The sequence below is a fragment of the Triturus cristatus genome, chromosome 8 (genome assembly GCF_964204655.1).
Source record: "Triturus cristatus chromosome 8, aTriCri1.1, whole genome shotgun sequence".
Lineage (NCBI taxonomy): Eukaryota > Metazoa > Chordata > Amphibia > Caudata > Salamandridae > Triturus > Triturus cristatus.
The window spans coordinates 344,692,412-344,720,352 of NC_140591.1; the positions used below are offsets into that span (position 1 = coordinate 344,692,412).

The 27,941-nt window shown below is 43.9% G+C and overlaps 1 protein-coding gene across 1 annotated transcript in view; it reads left to right on the top strand.

Moving 5' to 3' along the window:
- Nucleotides 1-27,941, top strand: part of LOC146802102 (cilia- and flagella-associated protein 337-like) — a 521,178-nt gene that overhangs the window by 478,572 nt on the left and 14,665 nt on the right. Inside the window, exons 27-28 of the mRNA XM_085621663.1 lie at nt 9,752-9,840; nt 16,611-16,801. Of these exons, the coding sequence (XP_085477789.1) occupies nt 9,752-9,840; nt 16,611-16,801 (280 nt within the window). The remainder of the gene's footprint in view (nt 1-9,751; nt 9,841-16,610; nt 16,802-27,941) is intronic.

Genomic DNA, 27,941 nt, shown 5'->3' on the forward strand with positions numbered 1-27,941 from the left:
GTTCTTTGTCGCTATTTGAAAACTCAGAAAATATGTCCTCATTTTAGTTTTTTAGAGCACTAACCATAATTTTGATGCAAATAAAACCCTCTCATATATGTAATTTCTAAAGGAAATACTCTAGGGGCCCGATTCACAGAATTAACTTAAGACAAAATCCTAAACTTACTACCATTTTGGTATTCACAGAATGCACTTACTGCTTTTGGTATTCACAGAATGCACTTACTACTTTTGGTATTCACAGAATGAATTTACGACTACTAACTTTACGTCCGCACTCGGGACGGAAATTCCGGCCCGGAGGCGGAGCTTCCGGCCCGGAGGTGGGGCTTCCGGGCCAGAGGCGGAGCTTCCGGCCAGGAGGTGGGGATTCCGGCCAGTGGCGGAGTTTTAGCCATGGCCAAAATCTACACCTCCGGGCCGGAAGCTCCGCCTCTGACCCGGAAGCCCCGCCTCCGGCCCGGAAGCCCCGCCTCCGGCCCGGAAGACCCGCCTCCGGGCCGGAATTTCCGGCCCGAGTGCGGACGTAAAGTTAGTAGTCGTAAATCCATTCTGTGAATACCAAAAGTAGTAAGTGCATTCTGTGAATACCAAAGGCAGTAAGTGCATTCTGTGAATACCAAAATGGTAGTAAGTTTAGGATTTTGTCTTAAGTTAGTTCTGTGAATCGGGCCCTACGTATTACAGTTTTGATTACATCAAGATGACGTCAGGCGTTCCACACTTTTGTAATAAATATAGAATGTTAGCAATCTAGTTGTTCATTGGCATACTGTTGAGAGGCAGAGACCAGGGGCATGGACTCTGAACATTGAAGGCAGTTAGGAGAGTGCAGATGCAACAATTTGACCACACTGGGCAGGCAGGAAGGGCAGTGGCAGCACAACAGACTATGGAGGGCAGTGGAAAGGGGGGCAGGGGCAACAAACCAACAATACAGGACTGGTAAGAGAGGCTGTGGCAATATAATAGACCATTGTGGGCAGAAGGAAGAGGCAGTGGTAGTACAACCATACATGCCAACAGACCCGTTTCAGCCAGGAAACGTCCAATGTTTTTAAGCTCAAATGGTCTTTATTTGATCTGTCTCCTGTCTACAATCTCCTCTTTTTCAATGTAACTCAAAGGGGAAAATCAATACCCCAGTTTTTTTCAAAATCTCCCTCTTACCAAGTTCAAAATGTTCGCAAGTATGGTACATTGGATCATGGTAGGCAGGAGGAATTGGGATAGGGACATGGACTCGGATAACAGAGGATAGGAGGGACATGGAGAGGTGCACCAAACTGACCCTACAGAGCAGGCATCAGGGTTTGCAGCAGCACAATACACCACACAGCGCATGCGGGACGGGAGTGCAGCACAACAATCCATAGAAAGCAATAGGGAGGGGACAGGACCATGCACATGGACAACAGAGAACAGAGGGGAAAGAGGCAATGGTAGCTAGCTGACCATAATGGACAGACAGGAGAGAAAGCTGCAGCATAACAGACCATAAAGGGCAGGAGGGACGAATCAGGGGCATTACAATGGGACAGACAAGGCAGGAGGGAGGGAATAGGGGTCTGCACATGGAAACAGAGGGCTGGGGGCAAGGGGGCAGGGCAGGAGCAGCAAGATGACCATGGAGGTCAGGCAGGTTGGGCACTAGAAACAAGACACACCATGGAGAGCAACAATGAGACTATGATGGCATACACACAGACCATGGAGGAAAGGTGGGAGGGGGTCAGAGGCAGCTAGCCGACCACACAGGGAAGGTGGGAGGGGCCATGGCAGCACAGAAGACCATGCATGGCAAGCGGGAGGGTTAGTGGCAGCACAATGGCTATGATGGGCAAGAAGGAGGGTGCAGGGGCATGCATAAAGGACCATGGAGGATAGAAGGGAGGGTCAGGACCTGGGCACAGACAAGAGAGTTCAGGGGAAGGGGCCTCACAACAGACCGCATGGGGCAGGCAGGAGGAGCAGTTGCAGCACAACAGACCAGGGAGGGCAGAAGGGTGTGGCAGTAAAATGAACCATGGAGGACAGGAGGAAGGGGATAGGGGCATGGCATGTGGACAGGCAGGGTGGAGGTGGCAGGGACAGGTTACAGTCATCTGACAATGCTAGGAAGGTGGGAGGGGAGTGCAGCTCAACAGAACACTCAGAGTAGATAGGAGTGGCAGGTCAATGGAACATGGTGGGCAAAAAGGATGGAGCAGGGGCATGCACAAAGAAGGCAGGGGGAAGGAGAATAGGGGCAGCAAGCTAAGCACAGAGGCTAAGCAGGAGGTCAATGATGGGCCATAGAATTGGGCAATGGAGGGCAGGAGGAGTGGACTGGTACATCATGCTAAATGGAGGGCAGTGGCAGCACATCAGACCATGCATGGCAGGAGGGAGGAGGCTAGTCCGTGGATTCAGACAACAGAGGATAGGGAGGAGGTGGATGGGACAGCAAGCTAACTGTTCAGAGAAGGTGGGTATTAGGAACTTTATTGTTTTTAAAATGTGTGTCTGTGCGAACTACTTAAAATATGAACAAGTATGCAGCATAATCTCACTTTTATTCAGGAAGAAGAGGACGTATGTGACTGTGACTCCGGGCTCACTTGGCAGAAACACCCCCTGACCCTCCACCCCCATCGCAAAATGTAATGCCCGTGAAAAGGGTAGGTGGACGCAGTGTTATATAGAACATAGTCCTGGGAGCACGATTGAAAATGAAAACTAGATATAGTATATGGTATAAACTATGCACCAAAAAGTGTGATATAAGATGAACCGGGGCATGAAATATAATATGCAATACATTGTGCGCAATGACAGATTCATTGGAGAGCGCGAGATAGCACAGGCACTAGCGTGTGCTATGCGATATGCGCCTTGGAGTGTAATATGCACAGGGCAGTGTTGTGTAACCTAACTATTCTCTAAAGTTGTAATATAAAATATGTGCTGGGGAGTGTAACGTTGCATATGCACTGTGACAAAGATATGGATCCCAGATTGTAATATGTATGGCATAGCACTATGCGTTATAACATAGGCATTGAGGAAGGCACGTTAGATGGGGCAATATAACCCGTGTGAAGGCAAGTGTGGCATGACATATTCACGGGGTGGTGTTACAGTGCACATGGGCTAGAGAGTGTCATAGCATACGCACTAGCTGGTGAAATACAACACAGAGGTGTGAGGCACTCGGCGGGCACTGGTGGGTGTAACACAGCATTGGGCTCAGCCAGGAGCACGCTGTGACTCTCAAGTGAGGTTCGTCTCCTTTCCAGAGAGTAAAATAAAAAGTATTACACATCCGGCGGTGGATGTGTGTTTTATTAACCGTGAGGGGGGTTTCTTGCATAGTTTGGTCGAATTTTTGTCGAATCCCCTTTGAATGGCTTGGTGTGCGTGTATATTAAATGTGCCCGTCAATAGCTACCCATGTTTGTATAAATAAATGCCAAGGATGTCTACTTGGAGAGTACCCACCGGCGGGGGCACCGGGATTAGGCACGGTAGGGCGTCAGACACGTCAGAGCTTCACTAGCGGTGTAAATACATTCCATGTGGATTCATTCTATGCATAGTCGCCTTTTAATGAATATCACGCAAATCGTCATGGTGATAGGTACATACGGTTTGTCCAGCATGTCCTAGGTGTTTCTATAAATATATATTTTTTTAAAATAATAAAAAACAAAGGCCCGCCCCGGGGGATGGGGTCCCCGGGGCCATAAGTGGCCTGAGGAGGGGGGCAACGCAGCCCCCTCCTAAAGAATAAAAAAAAAAAAAAGGCCATGACCCGGGGTTTGGGGTCCCCGGGGCCGATTAATGCCTTGGGAGGGCCAAATAAATGTTTTTCAAAAAAAAAAAGTTAGGGTGCAGGCCCTGGGGGATGGGGTCTCCAGGGCCAGTAAATTAGAAAAAGAAGGGGGGGCACACAGCCCTCTTTCTTAAAAAAATAAAATAAATGAAAGACCGGCATCGCGCCGGAGGCCACGCCCCCTCCTTGCAGCACTCTGCAAAGGCGCCCCCTGGCCAGTTGTAAGTTGGGGAATTAATTCCCCTTCAATACTGAGGGTCCCTGAGGGCCAACTAGCCCAACAGGTATCTCCAGTATGCGCCAGGGAGCTGCATTGCAGACAGGTGTTCTGAGGCCACGCCCCTTTTTTCACCTCTATGCAACGCAGCTCTGTGGCGCTTACTGGAGGTACTTAGTGGGCTGGTTTGACCCTAGGGACCCTTAGGATTCAAGGGGACTTAATCTTTCAACTTAGAACGGCCACAGGGCGCGTTTACACAGTGGTGAAGGGAGGGGAAGGAGCCTGAGGTGACGTGTGCAAACACGCCCTGTGGTGCATTTTAAGTTGGGGAAATAATTCCCTTTCAATCCTGAGGGACCCTGGGGGCCAACTAGCCCACCAGGTGCTTCCAGTAAGCGCCACTGCTCTGCGTTTCAGAGAGGTGGTGCAGGCTGTGCCCCTTTTTACACCTCTCTGCAATGGCGCTTACTGGACGTACCTAGTGGGCTATTTTGGCCCTAGGTATCCTCAGGATTCAAGGGGACTTAATCTCCCAACTTAAAAAACGGCCACAGGGCGTGTTTACACAGTGGGGAAGGGAGGGGATGGGGCCTGAGGTGACGTGTGCAAACACGCCCTATGGCGCGTTTTAAGTTGGGGAAATAATTCCCCTTCAATCCTGAGGGACCTTGGGGGCCAACTAGCCCACCAGGTGCTTCCAGTAAGCGCCACTGCGCTGCGTTGCAGAGAGGTGGTCTTGGCCGTGCCACTTTTTACACCTCTCTGCAACGCAGCTCTGTGGCGCTTACTGGAGGTACCTAGTGGTCTAGTTTGACCCTGGGACCCTCAGGATTCAAGGGGACTTAATCTCCCAACTTAAAACGGCCACTGGGCGTGTTTACACAGTGGGGAAGTGAGGGGATGGGGCCTGAGGTGACGTGTGCAAACACGCCCTGTGGTGCGTTTTAAGAGGTAGTTTTAATCCCCTGCCCTATTATATACTAGGGGCTTACAGAGGAGGTCATGCTGATCACAGGGGGACCCCAACGCATAGTGTTCCCTAGTGTATGTAGGTGTTTTCACTGTTTGTTCTTTCTGCACGTTATCCTTCTTCCTGCACTTTTCTTCGTCTTTGAGGACTTCTGTTGCTTCTTTCTGCATTTCTTTTTTTCTTTCTGTGCGTTTTTTCTTCTTTCTTCACATGTCCTATCTCTGTAGGCATAGTTAGAAATTAGCATTTAAAAAACCTTTGAAATTCAGTGAAAAAACCATAGGTTTCAGGCACGTTATAGTTAGGAATTAGCATTTAAAAAACCTTAGAAATTCACTGAAAAAAACATAGGTTTCAGGGGCGTTATAGTTAGCTGGACTTTTCACTCGTATAAAACCTTAGAAATTCCCCCGTTATAGTTAGTTCAGCTAACTATAACTCGCGTGCCCACAATGCACTGCTGATGACGTCACATATTACATCACTCATGAGATGGTCAGTGACATAACTCATGACATCACTGATGACATCTCAAATGACATCACTGATGACATCATCCTTGCTGATAGAGTGGCAGACCTCCTCTCCCCCTAATATAACCTTTGATACACACATTCAAAAATAGAAACTAACATTTTCAAAACAATGGACATACCAATATCAGTTACAACAACCTATTCAGTAATTCTAAGATCCACATACACATCCACTAATTCACCAACAGTCCTATACAGTCACTCATACATGTACTCACTCATCATATGTACTCATACACCTATACATCCTGTTACACAACGCCACTCATCCATTGAGTTACTCACACACATAGTCACTCATGCTAATAAAGAATCAAACATCCGTTTACTTGCATATACAGTTATACACACACCACCACACTTACTTCTACAGAAACTTACACATACTTAGTCTTTTAAACAATCACTTATAGAAACACATACTTATTCATACAGGAACTCTTTCAATATCTCACTCTCACATATACTCACTTATATACACCAATAGTCACATATACTAGTCTAAAACATATGTAGTTACTCATAAAGACACTATTGAGACAGTCATTCACTCACTAACACACCCATGCACACACTCATCCGCCCATACAGTCCTGCACACATGCTGTCTTCAACACAAACAGTGAGTCACTCATTCATGCACCTATACACTACGTAATACCCCCTACCGAACCATACAGACACTCAGACACTCATACTGATACTCAAAAAACCAACTAATAACCTATATAGACACTCATGTAGCTACTCACCAACCCATGCAGCCACTTATACACAAAGTGAGAGACTGATACAGATATTTTCTTATTTAAACATTACTCACTAAGCAATGTATTCACTAAGATACACTTAATCAGTCAGTTATACAATCAATTTTTCAAAAACAAATCATCCATTTAGACACTTATATACCCATTTATTCTTCCATCGACCTTGAGATATACATATATAAAACATATGTAATTTTCAGAAAAACACACATTCACAGGATGATGTCATCAGTGATGTCATTTGAGATGTCATCAGTGATGTCATGAGTGATGTCACTGACCATGTCATGAGTGATGTAATATGTGACGTCATCAGCAGTGCATTGTGGGCGCGCGAGTTATAGTTAGCTGAACTAACTATAATGGGGGAATTTCTAAGGTTTTATACGAGTGAAAAGTCCAGCTAACTATAACGCCCCTGAAACCTATGGTTTTTTCAGTGAATTTCTAAGGTTTTTTAAATGCTAATTCCTAACTATAACGTGCCTGAAACCTATGGTTTTTTCAGTGAATATATATATATATATATATCACCAAGGTACGTGTGAGTGGAGTTAGGTATACTAAGGGGCAAATTACGATCCTGTAAAAACCGGGTACGAACCGTCGGACGGAGGCTTTTTTCCGTCCGACTCGTACCCGGTTGTAAAACTTTACAAACATGCAAGTACGATTCGCACGGAAACACCATTTCCGTACGAGTCATACAAAACACCGACCGACGAAAAGATACATACAAATGTGATCCAGGGAAAGCGCCGACGTGACGTCGGGACGCTCTCAGGCAGCGTCTCACGAACCAGGAAGTACGATTCGAACCGACAGCGGTCCGGACGGCAATATTTTTACGGCACCCAAAAAGTGCCGGAAAAGCGAAGTACGCCGCGATGCGAGTGGAATTAGGGGCCCAGTACGTGCCGTACCCCCCCCAGCACCTGTGAGTACGCGCCGTACCCCCCCCAGCCCCCGTGAGTACGCGCCGTACCCCCCCAGCCCCCGTGAGTACGCGCCGCCCCCCTCTGTATGTACGAGTCGTACCCCCGTGTATGTATGGAGCGTACCCCCGTGTATGTATGGAGCCTACCCCCGTGTATGTATGGAGCGTACCCCCCGTGTATGTATGGAGCGTACCCCCATGTATGTATGGAGCGTACCCCCCGTGTATGTATGGAGCGTACCCCCCGTGTACGTACGAGTCGTACCCCCGTGTATGTACAGTGCGTACCCCCAGCGCATACATACACGGGGGTACGCTCCATACATACCCCCCGTGTACGTACGAGTCGTACCCCTGTGTATGTACGGTACGTACCCCCAGCGCGTAGCGCTGGGGGTACGCACCGTACATACACGGGGGTACGACTCGTACGTACACGGGGGGTACGCTCCATACATACACGGGGGGGTACGCTCCATACATACACGGGGGGTACGCTCCATACATACACGGGGGGGTACGCTCCATACATACACGGGGGGTACGCTCCATACATACACAGGGGGTACGCTCCATACATACACGGGGGTACGCTCCATACATACACGGGGGGTACGCTCCATACATACACGGGGGTTACGCACCGTACATACACGGGGGTACGACTCGTACGTACACGGGGGTACGCTCCATACATACACGGGGGGGTACGCTCCATACATACACGGGGGGGTACGTTCCATACATACACGGGGGGTGCGCACCGTACATACACGGGGGTATGACTCGTACGTACACGGGGGTACGCTCCATACATACACGGGGGGTACGCTCCATACATACACGGGGGTACGACTCGTACGTACACAGGGGGTACGCTCCATACATACACGGGGGTACGCTCCATACATACACGGGGGTACGCTCCATACATACATGGGGGTATGACTCGTACGTACACGGGGGGTACGCTCCATACATACACGGGGGTACGCTCCATACATACACGGGGGTACGCTCCATACATACACGGGGGGTACGCTCCATACATACACGGGGGGGGTACGCTCCATACATACACGGGGGTATGCACCATATATACACGGGGGTATGACTCGTACGTACACGGGGGGTACGCTCCATACATACACGGGGGGTACGCTCCATACATACACGGGGGGTACGCTCCATACATACACAGGGGGGGTACGCTCCATACATACACGGGGGGGGGTACGCTCCATACATACACGGGGGTACGCTCCATACATACACGGGGGTACGCTCCATACATACACGGGGGTACGCTCCATACATACACGGGGGTACGCTCCATACATACATGGGGGTACGCTCCATACATACACGGGGGGGGGGTACGCACCGTACATACACGGGGGTATGACTCGTACGTACATGGGGGTACGCTCCATACATACACGGGGGTACGCTCCATACATACACGGGGGTACGACTCGTACGTACACGGGGGGTACGCTCCATACATACACGGGGGTACGCTCCATACATACACGGGGGGTACGCTCCATACATACACGGGGGGTACGCTCCATACATACACGGGGGTACGACTCGTACGTACACGGGGGTACGCTCCATACATACACGGGGGTACGCTCCATACATACACGGGGGGGTACGCTCCATACATACACGGGGGTACGGCGCGCACTCACGGGGGCTGGGGGGTGTTGGGCGCGTCTGCGGGCACATGTCTCCATGGTTGCTATAGGAGTTCGGTGCGGACGGTGTTTCTTCCATACGGTTGTAAAATCGAAAGGACGGGAGTGATCGTACTTGCGCGGTCGGTCTTCACTTTTCACATTTGTACGGTAAATCGTCCGGGGATGTGTTGGACACATTTTCCGACCCGAGGACGTGTGGGGAATTATTCCCAATGCGATTCGTACGGACTTTTTCCCATGCGAATCGTACTTGGCAGTTTGTACGGCACTTGTACGATTCGTATGGTAAAAAGACCGGATACGAGTCGGACGGGGAAATTTTTTACAGGATCGTAATTGGCACCTAAATGTATCCAATCTTACCTTTGGATAATTTGTCCATTAATATTCTCATCCCAATATTGTGACCATTGAATATTTTGTACTCAATATTCCTAAGCTACAACCCAAAAAGAGACATGCTGCACTCTATAAAACAATCTAATAACAAACAAATGCAAAATGAGGTTGCTAGTTTCATGTACATCTCTCAAAGGCTTTTGCGTGTTGAATCGCCAAACCTTCCACCTCTATCTTGTTTATAATTGTCATATTTCCAATTGGTGAGCCCTGGTGATAGCAGGGAAGGTAAAGTGACAAATATTATGTTATTATATTATGTTATTCAGATCAGATTTTCTAATATCTAGTTGCATGAATCATTTATTACCAATAGGCCCAATCATCTGCATTCGTAAAATATGTAGAACACATGATTGTAAAAGTATGTCTGATAGTTAATTCCTATTTTGTTAGGTTACAGCTTGTGGATGAAGACAAAGTGCTATTGACCTCCTCTCTTGATTGTGCAGTTCGTCTGTGGAGCATGGAAGGGGAGTTTATAGGTCAGTAACATTCATTTAACATATGATTTAAAGGACTTCCATAGAGACACAAGAGAAACCCAAGTTCTTAGATGGAAAAATTGTAAAGTGACTGGCATAAGGCTTACAGTGATAAATGGCAGAGTTCTTCCATATCCATATTGCATATTCTTGCCATTTGCTGATTAGAGAAGCTTGAGTAGCCACTAGTGTGAAAGCATGTTCAAGAGGGTTATTCTATGATGCAAGATGAGAAAATGCTGTATTCAATTATATCGCATTTGTAATTAGTGTGTGTATTTGTTGGTCAATGAAAGCAACTATTTAATATTTAATCACTTCTTTAAATGTTCATTTTGGCTTTGGGTGGCCTATACGTTTGGCCTCTTTTGACCATTCTGCACTAAACCTTCAGAAAGAATCTGTGAGCTACATAGAATTTTTTATCTTGTTTGGTGCTGATTGGCCAGGAGAGGTAAAAGGTTTAGGAAGTCCCTGCACATTATTTTACTCATTAATTCTCAGCTGTTGGCCAGTGAGAATGTGAAACCACTTAACAGTTTTTCAAATTTGGTTTACAGACAGTGGTTACTGGTGCAAATATGTCCGGGATTCAGGTATGCAATATGAATAGTTAACTCCGGATATGCGGTTGTCGGATTTAGATTCCAAACCTAAACTATGCATTTAATTCACTGGACCTGGCCGAAAAACTTACGGAAAACCACAAAACTGGATCTGTCAATATGTAGCAGGATCAGTGAAAACCATGTATGATAAAAAGTTTAAAGTAGAATAGCATGAAACTATGGACTGTTATCTAATATCAGAACTCGTCAAACAATTTTGAAAGATGTTTGAAAGAGCTTAGGGGCATATCATCAAGGGTTGAAGATATAATTATCACCGCTTTAGTGTCTGTTTTTGGGCGAAAAGCGGCAATAATTATATCGCATTATTTGCGCGTGTTTCCTTGATTCAGCTCCCGTTTTGTTCACGCCTCGCTTTGCATCTCTAATGAGATGCAAAGGAGGCGTGCATGACAAAACACCATGGGAAAATATCGCTACCCTAGCTTCGTGAAATCATCAACGAGGGGTAGCGATATTTTAAATCCCGTTAACTATGCCTTAACGCAGGAATTTAAATTCCTGACTAAGGCATAGCTAACATGGGAGGTGGATTATGGTGATACGACCCTGTGGTTATCTCCGTTTTGGGTGCAACATCGCTGGTTTTCCAGCGATGTTGGCCCATTTTCCTGGAATATTATCGCCCTGGAGTAACCCGTTGTTAATAACGCGTTACCAGGGCGATGAATTCCAGCGATAAATAAACAAGCGCTAAGCGCACTTTGCGATTATTTATCGCCGTCCTAGTAAATATGCCCCTTCATTTTGTCCTTGACTCCCAGATCCACTCTAGATGTGCATCTTTTCAATGCAGTTGCTTATTAATTAGCATCATCCCCATATAAAATTAGAGTGTTGAAAAAAAAGCTCTCCTAACCACACCAAATTGCTTGTCGAGGTTTGTGACAGACAAGTTGATGGGTCACCCTGCAAACTGTGTGTAGCCTCCAACAGGTAATTATGCCGACTTGGGGTGTTGAGGCTTAGCTCCTTCAGGGCTATTTTTATTGCACAAAAGAAAATGTTGATCTCTTTAACAATCCCAAATACAAGACATGCATAAAGCCAGGGCCACTGGAATTATGAGATTCTGCATCTGAAGCTTTTCCTGCAAAGTATTTGAGCTGCTGCATTTGCCACATAGTCCATCATCTACTGTCAAATCTGCATATTTTAACAAAAAATGTGTTTGTAGCTCAAAGAGATCAAAAGTTACTAAGAACACATTGACATATGTTGTTATGTAGGGAACGGCCAGTAGCAAACATTGACTGGTCAACTTTACAATGCATTTTGCTGTACATGGATGTGAAACCTTTCCCCAGGCAGTATTTTTTTAAATGTAATAATTTTTATTAGAAAAGTAAATAGCAATTCATAAAACAGAGTGACAGTCTTATGTAATGATGCGTAGTAAAACATTACATAGAAAATGTAATGAAAGTTGAATAATTTTTTAGAAGAGGTAAAAAAAGCTGCTCTCGATACACAGAGAAAATCAGTACAGTATATCGTACAGAAACAGCATAAAGCACATTGATGTTTACAGGAATGAGGACTGAGCTTCCCCAAATGTTGAGCACTTTATAGATTGATGGGAGGAAAATGGATAGTTTAGAAGCTCCAGACTAATGTTTTGAAAAAGTAGGAGCATTAGGATGTTCAACACCCTCCAGTAGACCATATAGATGTAATTTGTGGTGGCAAATACTATTTTCCAAATCCTCTGTATGGAGTTTTAATTTTCCGTATTCCTCGTTTAAGAATAAGAACCTTCACAGAGAGATCTTGAATTGACCTAATTTGTTGCTGCATTTCAATCCTCCTATTCTTCATGAAGATCCATCTGTCCTCATCTAATGAAGGGTTGAAGAGCTCTTTCCTCATCAGAATGGTGTCTAAAATGTTGTTTTTGGATGAGGCAATAGGTAATAGGGGATCATTTTTAGACTTCTTTGCCTTTGTTCCTATAGTGGTAGCTTTAGCCCCAACAAGTGTAGCTTTGGTGATTTCAATATTTATATGATTACAATGAGGGAGCCTCAAAAAAGATTTTGTACTGCCCATAGACCATGAAATGTTATTGAGTCCAGCCAGGTATAGTGATAATTATGCAGAGAATATGTCAATAGATTAGTGAAAAGAGTCATGAGCTGCATCAAGCAAAATTGAGGCGGTCAAAATATGTGAAGAGGCCCACTGAAATGAGGCAACAGCGATCAGTAGCTGTAGAAACAATAACTGGCAAATATGAACTCTCATTGTCTAGTACCTCATTTGCTCAAAAACGAAGAATTGTTATATGGAAATAGTGTCCGGATAAAAGTTGCAGCCTTGAAGAAATATGCCTGACTGACTTATTCGACAGACTTTTTTTATTAAAAGGTTGTAAATCGATTGCCCACTATTGGGACATGCATCATCATTTTGTTGTCACTCGCAGCCTAGATCTTAATGATGTCTTAGGAGGCCTCCCTCTGTGTCAGGAGTTCATAACATACTCTTATTGATAAAGCACCGTGCACAGGCTTTGTCTTGTAGTTTTTAGTTGCACCTATAAGATAACAATTGCCTTAAAGTAGACTAATACCTTATTTATTGCATCTCCCTTCTACAAAGTTAAAAACAAGAGAGTTGTTTATGGCCCTTCATGTCCACTGTGTAGACTTGTTCTTGCCACTTAAATGCTCTTTCTGGGTCATGGGTAATTTGTCAAGACCAGATACACCATCGCCAACTATCTTCTTCTTACAGTTGTTTAAGCATGTGTGGTATGGGTGTTATTCTAATAACAAATGACAATATAGTAGTCCTTCAGGTGAACTTTGGTACTGTCTCTAACTTGGCTCCTCAAGTCCAGACCTGGTACCTAATGCTGCATAATGCTCTCTACAAATTACGTTGTGTCAGTTCATGTAGTTCTGTCATTTCCTCTGCTCATTCAAGACCTTTGCCGTCTAACAACATCTACTCATGACTGTTAGTGTGTTTGTGAGTCGAAATCCATATCTGCTTTGACTTTTGCATTGCCTCCTTATCCATCCAGCCCCATCCACAAACTGATTAAACTCTACACTTTAGCACAACCCTCATAGGACATGCTGGAAACCAGGAATGGCTTTAGAGAAACCCCAGCCATGTCCCTATGTGACTAGCTATGATGATACTCTCTTTATATAAATGATTGTCTTTTTCTGGGGTTTCCAATTTTGCACAACTGTTTCCTATCCCTTTTATTGGTAGAAATTTGGCAGAGGGTGTGCACCAGTGCTTCTCCACATAAGCAGCCACCCACCCTCTGACAGCCATCATCCTCAAGGATCTCTGTCTTTTTGAGATATGGAAGCTCCAGATTTACCAGACTCCACCGAGTGCCTCCATGTCTTTTCTTGGATAACCCTAAGTGGTTTACCCTTCCCCATGAACAACATAACGTAGATGATCATGGCTCAATCTGGAATCCAATATTTGATATTCCTGTATTTTTAGTGTTCTGTTCAATACCAAAAGCAATGGTTATTTGGATGAACTATTAATATAAAAATTATGCATAGGTGATTGTCTGGCACATTTAGCTCTTAATTCCTTGGAAATGCTCCCTAGGTGTTGGTCTAAGTAATTTCAGGCTTACAACAGCCAAGTATTCAGTTCTTTCCTGAAAAATTTCAGGGAGCCTACATGTTTGCAGTTTAGCAGAATAGTGTTCTACATTCTACTGCTTCCATCGAAGAAGGCCTATTACTGTTATACATGTACCATATGTTTTCAGTGCTATGATCAACATAATCTGTGATGTATCTGGGTTGCCATTTGTAAAACCATTAACAATCGTGTGTGTGGGGGGAGGGTGCAATTGTACCTGAAAAGGCCAATTTGTATGCCTTTTAATGTGTTGCATCACAAAATGTCTCTGTAAGTTTTATGTGGCATTTGTGTGGTTCTTATGTATATAAAGTGCCATACCTGTTTAAAAGTGAAACTTGAATTTTACTGAACTGATAGTTAATTTGAATTGATTTCACAGGCTTTGAAATTATATACAATAACAAATCATAATTGCACATGGTCATATTCTTTATTTCTAAACAGAGAGTAAATGATCTGCTGATTTGTAAAGTATCATAAGACAATTAAAGGCTTTTCTTCCTGAGAAATGTAGAGAAGCCAACAACGCCAGAGGTACTATAACATTCATCAATGTGAAAAAAATAACCTGCTGGAAATATTTCAGGTATAAAATAAAATAGATTTAAATGTTTGTGGGGATAAATAAAGTGACTCTCATGTACAAAGATTCCATGAAAAGAATCGTAATTTGTGATTCCTTGAATGGAATGTACAAAAATGGATTTGGTAGAAGTGGTAGCAGTGTGCGCGCCAACTTTGAAGAATCCATTGGGTTTTTCCAGAACCAACCTATGTATTAATAGGTTGGTTCTCAAAATACAAATTTATAGTGGGTCGCATTTCAAAATACCTCATTAATATGCATGAGGTAGGTCATAAATTGAGACCCACTACAATTGGATACAATGACAGGTGTGGTTGCTTGCTGGGGGACAGCAGACCATGTAAATAAACCAATCTTTTTTTTTTTTAAATGCAGCCCATTTGCTTCAAAGGTAAAAAGGATGCGTTGAAAAAAGAAATAATAAATTACACAAACCCTTTTTCGTGTTAAGTCAGTGGTTCATAAGACCCATTCCCATTTGTGAATGGCATACTGCCTCCTTTGAGTAGATGGTAAAATAGTGATGTTTTGCGACCGGATTTCTGTCATGAAACAATACATCCCTAAAGGAACCGGGATCTGGAAAGGACTTTCTTAAAATGCCCCTTCCAAATACCAATTCAGTATCTATTCCCAAACCTGCCATTCGGTAAGATTTGGTAACATCTCCTTTTCAGAGGGCCTCACCCGCATTTCGGGATGGCCAATGGACTGGAATGTGGTCCAATTGGTTGGTAGTGGCTGAGAATTTAAACATTTCATCCATCACCTTATTGCTGTCTCAATTTATGCCCTAAGTGTGATGGATATGCCCATGCTCACTGTGCCATAGGACTCAAGCTGTACTTCACTGATGAGATGTAGGTCGAAACCAGTCTGGGGTAGGTTGGGGTCTCTTTTGTAGGGTGCCTCGTCTAGCAGTTTGGGATGGACTGTTCCCATGAGGAACAGGGTTGATATTGATCTGCATAAGGCAGCCCTTTGTTGAGAGTGGCATGGTGGGTGAAAAATGATGGACTAGAATGCAGCTCAAGCAATAGCTAGTGGCTGAGATTAATTCAAGCATTCAATCCATCGTCTTGTTGTTGTTGCTTATTAGATGTCAACAGCACATGCTTCCCTTGCTGAGGAAGAGAGAAGAGGCTTCCACACCCACCACTACCAAAAGCAATCCATATTTCCCTCTACTAATCCACCACTAATCCAACATGGGTTCCTTAGTAGCATGCTACTTGTCAAAAAGAGTTTCAATGCCTCGTAAGGGATAGTAAGCGCTATTTATATACAATTATAATTACAATGAAAATACTGAGGCAGCATACCTAGATATGGTAAGATCTTTAAATTCTGTGATTTCACTGCAGTTAGTGTGTTAGCCACTGGTGTGATGTCATATCTTTGAATTACTGAGCTTTGAAAATGCTGCCCTTGACAGTAAACGTTTGGGAGGCACATAATTATTTTGGAAACAGAAAATGACTCTGTATATAAGCTGTGAAAAGAAAAGCCATAATGTACACATATAAAATAACACACATAACGTATATGGTTTACAACGCTTTTGAGAAAGTTTCTAAAGAATCTAAGAGATTTTGGTCATACAGTATTAGCTCTTTTTGCCATATGTAATTGGAATCTCAGAGAGATGAAGTAGCTGTGCTACTCTTCTTTCAAGTAATTGTGGACTTTGCAAAGAAAACCTCAACTGCAGTTTTGACAGTCCACTTTCTTCTCTCAGAGGTCACCCTTATAGTCAACCATGATACGGTGTTGATTAGATTTCAGCTAGGAGAATTATCATTAATGATGAATAATATTTGGTTTATTATACAATATGCTTAGTTTCCAAGTCCCTTCTTTGCATCAAAATGTAGATATATGGATCAGAACTCAACCTTTCATAGCTGGATCTTGATGTATTTTTTTAGGAACTTTTGGGCAGCTGGAACCCTGGGAGATATTTACCCCGGCCTCATGGAAACATCCAATGGTTCCTTATGAAATCTTAGTGGACCCAGAAAGCATGCCTGTCCATCCAATCTTAGAGGAGGAATCTTCTACCCTGCAGGATACAACTTCAGACATAAAAGAAGAATCAAAAGAACGGTCTAATACTAAGGTTGGTACATTATGAGAAGTTACATGATGATATATTAGGTGTCTTATATAAGCTGATTCATCTATATATATAATTAAATTGACTGATTTTTACCTGTCACACTGTTTTGACATCTACATCACTGGATTTGAACAGTAAGTAGACCAGGCCTCCTGTCAACTAAACTGACAACATCCAGGGAACGTAGATAGTATCTGGTTCTTTATTAGATTGATGCATTTACTAGGCTAATGCACCATCTTTGTGAAACAACTAGAGTAATGACTCTATTTGATATCTTAGGTAAACTCAGTTTTTGGGATACGTTTTATGGTTCAATTGCAGTGGAGCTAGAGCAATTCTCAGAGCATTGGTGATGGCAGGTAGTGTCACCTCTCTAAATGTATAGAGATTGGAACAAATCATGGTGGTATTGAAAAAGCAAGTAGAATCAGTAAGCCAAACCCATCCAGTTGGGAAGTGTGGGAATTTGTGGAGGGTGCTGTCCTGTTTCTGAGTTTTGAAAAATGGAGATGATCCAGATGTCCATATAGATCCCAGTAAAGAGACTGGGTACTACATTACATGATAATTCATTGAGAGCACATCCTCCCTCTAAATGGCATCCTTTAACAACTCTGCCTTAAGGGCAGAACAGATAGAAATTCATGAATTCACAAAACCCTTCACAGTGTTGTGGAATGCTTCAGATTCATAAGCACAGTGTAGCTGCAAAACATTTTTATTCCCTTCAGAAAATAAAAGGCTGTGTCTGGCTGAACTTGGAACCCTATGTGTATAGCAGGAAAGTAGTTATGTAGAGAATACATTTTGTGTATTTGAAACCATGAGGGACTATTGATGCCCATCATAATATTGTACCAGGATGAAAAACTCCCATCAAATATGCATTGTTATTTTAAAAGATCCACTTTAAGGAATATTCTGTCATGAATAAGATTGTCATGTGATTTATTGCGACCAGGCAATGCCTATAGAATATTGCAAAGTCCACTAAAGTCATCATCGTAGTTATAAATGGAAGAATGCTCAACAGGTCATCCTTATGACTTTATTTTTGTTACTTTCTTTTTCCACGTAGGGTCAGTTAGAAAGGTCAATCTATCAATTGTTCTTCACTGTGAGCTTTTGCTATGCCATAGTTTTTTATACAAACTACTAACCTCCCTCTGTGCCCATCCATTACCCCTCTCAGCTGTAAGGATATGGTGAACCTTCAAGAGAGTTGATGTCTCACACCTTAAGTCCAACAAACACACTACCTTGGGTAAATCTATAACTCACCGCAGGACTACTGTATCACCTGTTTTCCATGAGACCATTGTCTAGGTCCTTCAAATTTGTGAGACATATTGGGTCCTATGGGAGTACCATAGAACAGTAATTCAGGCCTCACCTGGTACAACCCAATTTCTAGTAACTCATCTGTCTACAAGATTTAGGGTTAAGACTAAGGTCAAACCCCAAAGATCTCCCTGTGAAATCTGACGGTTCACCCTGGAGGTGCTTACAGTCTCTTTACACTACACTACACTACACTGTTGTGGCTAACCCCAACAGCTGTACCTGCTCCTGGCAAGATCTAGACTTCTGAGGTGGCCTTGAGGTTCCCCACACCCAGAGTGCACCATTCAGGAGACTGCTGGGGCACAGTACTCCAATACCTGCCTGCCTGAAAGCTCAGAACGATTATCCCTAGCAAAAGTGTCTAGCACATCTCCAGTTTTCTGCGCAGGGTCCCTGATCTCTGCACCAGGAATCACCTGGCCAACTGACTGTGTCACTGTGGATTCCACTGATGCCTACTTCTTCTGGGCCTATGCCCATTGCCCTTAGGGTCGAACTCTGTCGGATCTACCCTACCTGTTATCTGGCTTAGCAAAGCCAAAGCTGGCAACTTAGGGATTGGCAGTTAATTGCAAAGAATTACGTCATTCACTTTCCTTGGGCAGTAACCTAGTCTAGCCCCAGCCAAAGGATCCCCCACTAAACCAACCCAGGAATCTAGGAAGTCCACCACCACACCCTCTCTGACTTGCGCATAACCAATCTGTAGCCCACCGTGGAAACTAGGGCACTCCCCTCTCTTTTGTTTTCTCCTGGGCTCACACCACAACATACCACTAATTTCGGGCTACCAGGCCCCTGGCTTGCTACCTGACTTGATGATATCGGGGACAGCTCCTATTCTCAGAAACTACTGTTTGAGGACATGGTGGCATGTTTCTTTAACCCACACTCTTTCTCTGAATAGATTTCTTAGGACCCACCCTATCCTCCTGGTAAGAACCCGTAGTAGCACTTTTGGACCTCCTTGCACTCACTCTTTGGATCAACTAAGCCAGCTGTCTCCATGGTTCTGGCCTCTGCCAAGGTCAAGAGAGTCTCTGCAAAAGTGCTGCTCATTGAAAGATTCTTTAATTCAAGCATGCATGGACACGCATTATCGAAACTCTGCTAAAGTGCAACTCAGTAAAAGCTCATTTACTTCATGCATGCACAACCATTCTCCAGTCTCCCAATCATGATCCTTTCACCTACAGGAAGCAATGTCCACCTCTTCAGGGCACCCCATTCATCAGGGTCCTCAGCATTTCCATCCTCTAGTGGCCCTGAGACAGAGTACGGAAACTCTAAAAAGTCCACGATTGTTAAGAGCACAAGGGTTCTACACTCCTGCCAGGGTAGCATGAGCTCAGACTTATCTTTCTGCTGATCTTCACAGTCTCCTCAGTTGTCCGAGACTGCACAGGGACGTAGAAAGGGAGATGAGTTTCGCTTGTTTGGTGATACCACATTACGGGTCAGATGTACTAACGTTTTTCTGGGCGCAAACGGGTTTTAGACCCGTTTGCAACCGCAAAAAACGTGTGGCCCATGTACTAATCCTATTTTGCGAGTTTCAAAATAGGATTAGGGACTCGCTATCAGGAAGGGGCGTTCCAAGGGTGTCCCTTCCTAATAGCGACTCCTGAAGCTATGTATGACTGTTTTGCAACCGCAATTACGGTTGGAAAACAGTCACAGTTTACCACCCTTCACAGAAGGGTGGTAAACCCTTTCGCAAATGGGAAGGGGTCCCCAGGGGATCCCTTCCCCTTTGTGAGTGGCTCTCAAAATATTTTTTAAGGGCAGGCAGTGGTCTCAGGAACCACTGCCTGCCTTTAAAATTTTTACTGAAAAGTTTCATGCTTATTTTTTAAATGCATCCCGTTTTCCTTTAAGGAAAACGGGCTGCATTTAAAAACAAACTGCTTTATTTAAAAGCAGTCCCAGACATGGTGGTCTGCTGACACCAGCAGGCCACCATCCCTGGGAGTGCCAGCCATTCCCAATGGGGTCGCAAATTGGGACAGCCTCATTAATATGCAGGAGGCATGCAATTTGCGACCCCATTGGGAATTGCAAACTGTGTCTCAGACACTGTTATGCATCACAATTTGCAAGTCGCAAATTGCGAGTCACAATTGCGATGCAATTTGCTACTCGTTAATTGGTGGGTCGTACATCTGGCCCTATATCTTCACCTCCTTCTGTTACTTTCAAGACCAAGTCAATTGTCTGTCCCACCGCTGTACCGCACTTTAGGAATGTTTCTAAATCACATCTCCACCCAAAACTGTGGGACATCTCTCTTTCTGAGATAAGCACATCGACTCTGGCCTTTCTGGTTTCATCCTCCAAGATTTCAAAGAAGCTCTTGTGAGAATTGGAGTCAGATATCTGACTTTTCTAGCTCTGTTCCATGTGGGAACAATCCTCCAAGCTAATTCACTGGGAGTTGCTGCTAATAGCTATAGGGAGTCTTACCCAGACCCTTCTGCTACCAGTAGAAATCTTATCTCCTTGTCTGGGCATATTGTGTTCCAGGGTCTTAGATCTACTAGTTGAGTACTGCAAGTAACTCACATTACGAAGCAGCTGAAAATATTAATCTAGCTCAGGGAAAAATACTCAATTATTAAATATGTGAAGGAATTCAAATATGTGGAAGCCGTCTCCCTAACAACAAAAAACAACTGAAGACCTGGCTCTTTTAGTTGCAGTAGCACTGAGTAAAGTATGTAGCACTGGTAGCACCAAGACACCTGAGGGTATTCGTGCACTGTATAAATCTTATTAACATAACATAACATAATTGTATTTCAAGCTCAACAATTTGTATGCAAATTAGTGGCTGTGACCTTTGCATCACAGTCTAATCAGGAATCATAGTAGAACATAATTTACACATGTGATGTACAATGAAAAGCAGATACATGTTATATTATACAAAATGGTATATCGCATTCCCTTTTTGGTCTCCGATTAAATTATATTTTATTTAGTCTGGAGCTTCATCTACCACAGTGCTACCTATTTTTTTTTTTTGGTAAACAGATTTTATTCATTTATAACACATCCATCAGTATCGTCATTAGGCGGAATCATTTCTCATACATCAATGAGTTACTTCACATCGTTTACATGTACTATTATATATATTCTTGGGGGCAGCTTCTCTTTTGATGCTTCCGCCTCCCACAACGTTCCTGTGCCCATCTACCTGGGCAGCAGTTCTAGGATAATCATGATCTATATCCCTACCTGGAGGACCAATTCCATAAGCATCTCTGCCAGGCCTCGCTCTGATCTATCTCAGCAGTTAACGGGTTAACAAAATACCCCAACCTCCTCCCCTCCAACTCCACCCACCCCCCTCCCACCGTCAGACATGTCGCTTCATCCGTCATCTCTCAGTGTTGTGACTTAGTCACACTTGTAGGACAATTGGTATCTCAGTGCTAGGGAGCAAAAGGGGGGAGCCGCCATGTAGTGCCCGCTGCCTACCACAGTGCTGCCTATGCGCGATGCCAGGCTGAGGCAGTCATCCTTGCTCATCCCACACGTGTGCAACCAGTGGTGAGCCCCTTACTGCAGCTTCACACAAACTGACCTCCTTTTAAAAAGTAGAACCTACAGAGCTTATAGTGGATGCGACTGTATTAGGCCATCCCCCCACGCCATGTCAGAGGCCCACAAAACAGAGGTCAAAAGTGAACAAACTGAGGGTTTTCACAGGTGACAACTGGACTTCCTACAGTCACACTCATTGATATTTTTGGCCATCACAATCATTTTGCTGAAGTTCGAAACTGATATAACATTTGTAGCTAATAGTGCAAATAAGTGAAGAAATACCCATTCACTGTCTATTTCACCCTTAAACTCTAGTTAAAGCTTTTGTAAGAGTTTGATATCTACACTTCTCTTTCTCACAGATGACATGTTTATGCTTTAGGGATCCACCTGACATCAGTTATTTGTTCTGCCAAACCTGTCCCAATCTTTAAAAGCCCATTTAAATGCATTTATTTCAGAAGATCACACTTGTGCAATACTGAAGGGCTACATATCCCCATAATATGATTTTATCACAAAGAACTCCACACATCTTGACTATTTAGAAATTCCAACCAAGCTTTAAAAACTAGCACCATACATTTTGCAGCAAGAAATACAAATAGTTCCCATTACTCATAGTAAAGATCATCTTTTTAGTACAAGGCTTATAGCCTTATCACTCATTAGCATTCATAAAGGTGTTACAGGTGTACTGTGAGAATCAAAATTCTCCCACAGGTTCAAATGCTGGATTTTAAAGGTCGTATGGTACATGTAAGGGAAACACACACCCTTATTTGAAAACACCTACTTTAAGAAGACACCAAGAGAATGTAACTGTCACCAGCACACAACAAAAATATCACCAAATATTTTTTAAGCCATTTTCAAATCTTTGCTTGTTACGTGATCATACAAACTTCAGAAATGTACAAAAATCAAGAAATACCTCCGTTTTAACTATATTTATTTTACCCATAAATTGAAATACAGCAATGGCCATTTTTTGGGAATAGAATTCCCTAAATTGGTTACCAAATTGTAGAAGCTTTTCTAGTTATCTTTATACCCAGATCTGCAATTTGTTCACATTAGTTCTAAGTCGGTTGCAGAGTTTCATATTTGGAGCCTGGAGGCTTGCTGTGCTTGCTATTTGTTTGAATGAATTCCAACGCCCGCCACAGAGAGGCATCAGAGTTAGAGTGCAAAGCAAGCATTTCACTCAAGAGAGCCTTACACTCACCGCTACGGTGGGAAATGTCAATATGTCAACAACAGTTTCAATAGTAAGTGTTGCTTCAAGCGGTGAATGTGCTCAATCAAAAAGGATAGAGAATGTGCTTCTTTCCAGAAGAAATATCCTGTACACTATACCGTTAGTAAAACATGCAAACGTGTGCATTTTAATACAAAGTGACATAAGCTTTATGAAAAGAATGGGCGATAACCAAACTTCATAAGTTTTTTTAAAGCCAGTTTACAAGGTAGAATAATACTTTGTGCCAGTCCAGGCCAATTGTTGTCATGGGAACATCACAAATTATATTTAGGTCTATGAGATTATAGATGATTTTATAAGAAAGCATATTTTTAAGTAGTGAATCAATTTGGGCACGTGTTCTCTATTCAGTTTCATAAATGTATGTTTAAATATTAAAATCAGTTTTGATAAGGAACATGGGACTGTAATACTACGTCATCAGTGTCCTTATTAAGCATACAAATTAGTGCTCTCCAAGTTAAGTCCATAGAATAAGTTTTAGGTTCTTAAATATCTTTTCTGAGTATAATTTGGTTAGCAGGGGACTTTGCAATCTAGGGATTTGTCAATGGAATTCATTGGCACATCCACCTAACCTGGGACCTTTCCTACCTTTAGAAGTTGAATTACTGACAATAGCTCACAGCCTGAATCACAACCAGATAGTAAGCCAATATATTCCTGAAAGTTGAGGCAACAGTTTTTCATTAAAATGAAATAATTTTCTTTGTTACCTGGGTGCGAATGAGTTGAGAGTCTGGAATTACTTTGTAATGTTCTTATATGATACTTGTGTTTCTACTAAAATAGCAGTACTATTGACAAAGCGAATGGAGCCTATTCACAAACTACATTTTCTAGTACATTAATAGTAGTACTAACAAACTACAAAATGCTATTCACGTGTCTGCATGCAGAGGTCTACGCCCGTCTCTGTCTTACCTTTGCTATGAGGAGATTTCCACTCCGACTATAGAAATCACTGCACATAGAAGTATACGTATTAGTAGAAAATATGGGAGGGACAGATGCTAGTGTCTGGAAAATGAGAAATGCTTATGCCTAAAGGGGAGGGGATAATGAGGAGTGAGGAGGTGTGTAAGGGAAGATTAGGAAGGGGTTTAGCTAGTGACATGCCCCCACCCACCCACAAACGAGTAAGGCCATTCCTATCTCAAACTGCACTTCTATAGTTACTACAGGCAAAAAGACCCCAAAACAGTTGTAAATGAGCTCCAGCCCAGATCTGGTTAAAGACCAATACTGAACATGCTACCCCACTGTTACTGCAGCACCCTCCCTTACAAAATAATGGAGGTATGGACTTAATGTAAAACCTCATAGGAACTAATATCAAGATAAACGAAAAGTATTATTAATTTATGTCGAAATATTGTATTGCGTTTTTTAGATTTAATAATGAATGTAATATTTATTGAATACATACTTTTTAATTAATTCTATACATCACTTTCGATCATTTTAATACATAATAAAAATATATAGTTTCACTTTAGATATGATTTTTTTAATTTGCATTCCCAAAAAATAGTTGTATTTTAATGTTGTAAATTCACTATAATTAAATTCTTAATGTCAAATTAAATATTAATGCTGTACCTCCCTTTCTATTGTTCTACATTTAATATAAATATATAAAATTAACTAACATTAATATTTACCATACCACATATTTTTCCAAATTTGTTTAAAAATCAATCACCTAACATGTTAATCCCTTATTCATACTCCAAACTTAGCACAAATTATTTTACAGCCTGAATATTTACATTTTTGCATCACTACGGCACTCAGGTATTACAGAAGGACCTGCAGAACCCTGTGCACCGCTACTGTAATATAGATTGTACTGGCACTAAACGTGCGCTGGTGTTAACTCAAAGGACCATTCCCTCATTTGCATGGGGGTGTGGTCCCATGCCAATGAGGGAATCCTTTGCCCGCATGCCATTTTGTATAAGCGGGGCACAAAGGCAAACAAACTATAGAAAGGTGCACAGACTGTGCTTGACGTAAAGGTGGTGCACAGTCGCTGCACACTACAGGTTGCCCATTTTGAGAAGGGCACAAGGGTTCCACAGCCCCCCTCAGCATCCTCCTTCATGCAATAGTAGTCACTCACTGCAAACGCTTTCAGGGGGATCCATTTCCCCCTTTAACCCTGAGGCCAGGTTTTCCGACTCAGTGAAAAAAAGACTAGCTGCTTAAAAGAGTCAATCCGCCTTCCACTGAAGCACTGACCCTGTCTGCTCCCAGTGCTCCCTATTTGCTTGCAGTGACCCAGTCCAGGATAGTGTGCCTTGTGGGTAACGTAGGATCACATGTACAATTCCTGACATACAGTGGCGGCCACAAGTATAAACTTTTGGTGAGGAGCTACGGCGCCAAACTCACCATATACTACTACCCTGATGCGCACCTCTATCCCGATCGACGTCCATGAGCAGAAAAGGGAAGGACTTCCATCCTGCTCAGAGGTCACCAATACAACCAATCCTGTAGCTGCTCTCATGTTGAGAGCAGCTCAAGGATTGGTGGGAGCAGGGTAACCCAGCGCTCGTTTTGAGGCTGGGAGACTGTGCCAGCAATCCCGTGGCTGTTTCACAGCCAGGGGATTGCTGGGTGCGTACTGCGCATGTCGGGCTGGCTGTAGCATTAGAGCCGGCCAACCTGACATACGCTCTGCAGTGGTAGCTGTAATCCGGCAATTGCAGGATTCAGCCCCGCCCCCTGCCCTCACTCTGAGGAGCCGCCCCTGAATACAGCAGCTAAAGGCAAAAGCTCTTCATACAAATACTTTCTACAACCCTATCTGAAATGGTAACTTCTAATACCTAACAATGTTCATCTGGTAACATACTCCATATACGAGGTACTAGACAGAACAAGCCGGATACTTATATGTGTAAAACCCCCAAAATACACCCATATTCAGCACAGAATGTAGGGTATCATGTACAACGCTGCACAACAAGGTTTTCTTTTAACCCATGCCCCTATTCCACAGGCGACCCTGTGTAAGCTTCATATTCAACTACACATTATAGCCTAGTACTTCCTTTGAACACTTGTCTCAAGCACACTGCACCCTACTAGAATCATTGGTGCTGAATAACACACTGGGGCCTATGAACTCCAATGGACAGTTAACATCATCCTTTCCCTTTAACATACTATATAGAAAACCACTTGTCAGATCGCTCCATATTGACGGACCCTAGCAGTTACACTTTAGTGGTCCATGTTGGTACATAAGAGAACATAGGACAGAAATGAGGAAATTACCCACATTAAACCAAATATTTGATGTGCTCTTCACAGACTCACCATGGATGTTCCAACTAAAGGTACTTACTTGGTCAGAAATTATCCAAGGTTGCATCACTTGTTTATCCCACCTTCTGCCTACCTGCATTTTATGTTTAAAGTATTTTTATTCAAGCACGTCACATCCAAACTCCTATACAGCAACATGAGATCAGCCATTGAAAGGGAGCAAGAGTCTGGCATGACACAACATATCAATACAAACGCCCCCCACCCCTCAAGTGCCCAAACGTCTCCCTAACTCCCCCCCCACCCAACCCACCCACAGTCCAGTGCGCTGCCAACACACAGCCCCTCTCCCCAAGCTGTTGGAAACTGGGCAGGAGGGTCTCGTCCCCCTCACTGAGCTGGCGCTAGCGGGCTCGTAAGCCTCAGTAGGCGAAGGTACCTCGGACAAGTGAGCTCCCTAAACTCTGTGACCAGCAACGAGTGGAATGGTTGCCACAGTTCATTAAATTGCGTCACATCCCCTGCCACCACCAAAGACAACTTCTCCATCCCCAGCACATGCCACAGCCGGTGGAGCTACCCTGTTATCGTGGGTACTGTGTCTGTACGCCAGTATATCAGGATGTTCTGCACTGCAGATCCAAGTGCAATGGCGATCTGCCTGCCCCTTCTGGACTTGAGGGGATACATTAGGTCGTTCGGGAGTCCTAGCAAAGTGTAGGCTGGGAAGTGCGGGAGCTCTATGCCGAAATGAGAATCAATTTCGTCCAGCACTTCTTTCCAGTAGCCCATTAGAAGGGGACAGTCCCAGAGAATGTGCGTGAGTGTACCCCGGAGTCCGCACCCTCGCCAGCATGTGTCTGTCTTGCTATGGTCAAACTCGTGGATCCGCTCAGGCGTATAGTACCAGTAAGTGGACACTTTAGTAAAAGTATCGGTGAGACCCATATGGTATGCTGAGTGGCGCGCCCTAAAAGAAATGTGATCCCAGTCCTTGGGGCTCAGTGTCCTCCCAAGCTCCCGCTCCCATCTCACCCTCCCTGGATTATAGAAATGTGTAGGAGGCGATTGCAGAAACTTATACAGGTCCGAGATTAGTTTCGAGTCCGACGTACGGGACAACAGCCATCTCTCACACGGTAAGAGCCTCCTATCCGCCCTCTCCCTCACCTGTGGCTGAAGGGCCCAATGCCTAACCTTCACATAACGGTACCTCTCCGTCTCGGGGAGCGAGAAGTCCAGCCGAAATTGTGTGAACGGGATGACGCCCTCGGGGCCATACAGGTGACATAATGCTCTGCAGCCCGCCTGCCGCCAATGCGTAAAGGCTCCCTTCTCCATCCCAGGAGTGAAGGCCGGATTATCCACTATCGGCGAAAGCGGCGAGGGGAATGTGGTGAGGTCGTATCTAAGGTAGGTCGCATCCCAGACCCGCAGTGGCACTCTAGTAGTGAAAGAGGCGTAGAGGTTCCTAGGTCGGTGGGACCGGTGCAGGAAAGGTATCTCCTGCAGAGGCCGCCCCGCCACAGTCTGGTCCTGAAAGAGCCAATGCTTATCCGACTCCCACTTACACCATTGAACCAGTTACCGCAATTGCGTCGCCTGGAAATATTTACGAAAGTCGGGAATACCTAGACCTCCAGCGTCGGGAGACAAAAGGGAGAGGGACCTACGTAACCTAGGCTTTTTCCCCCGCCA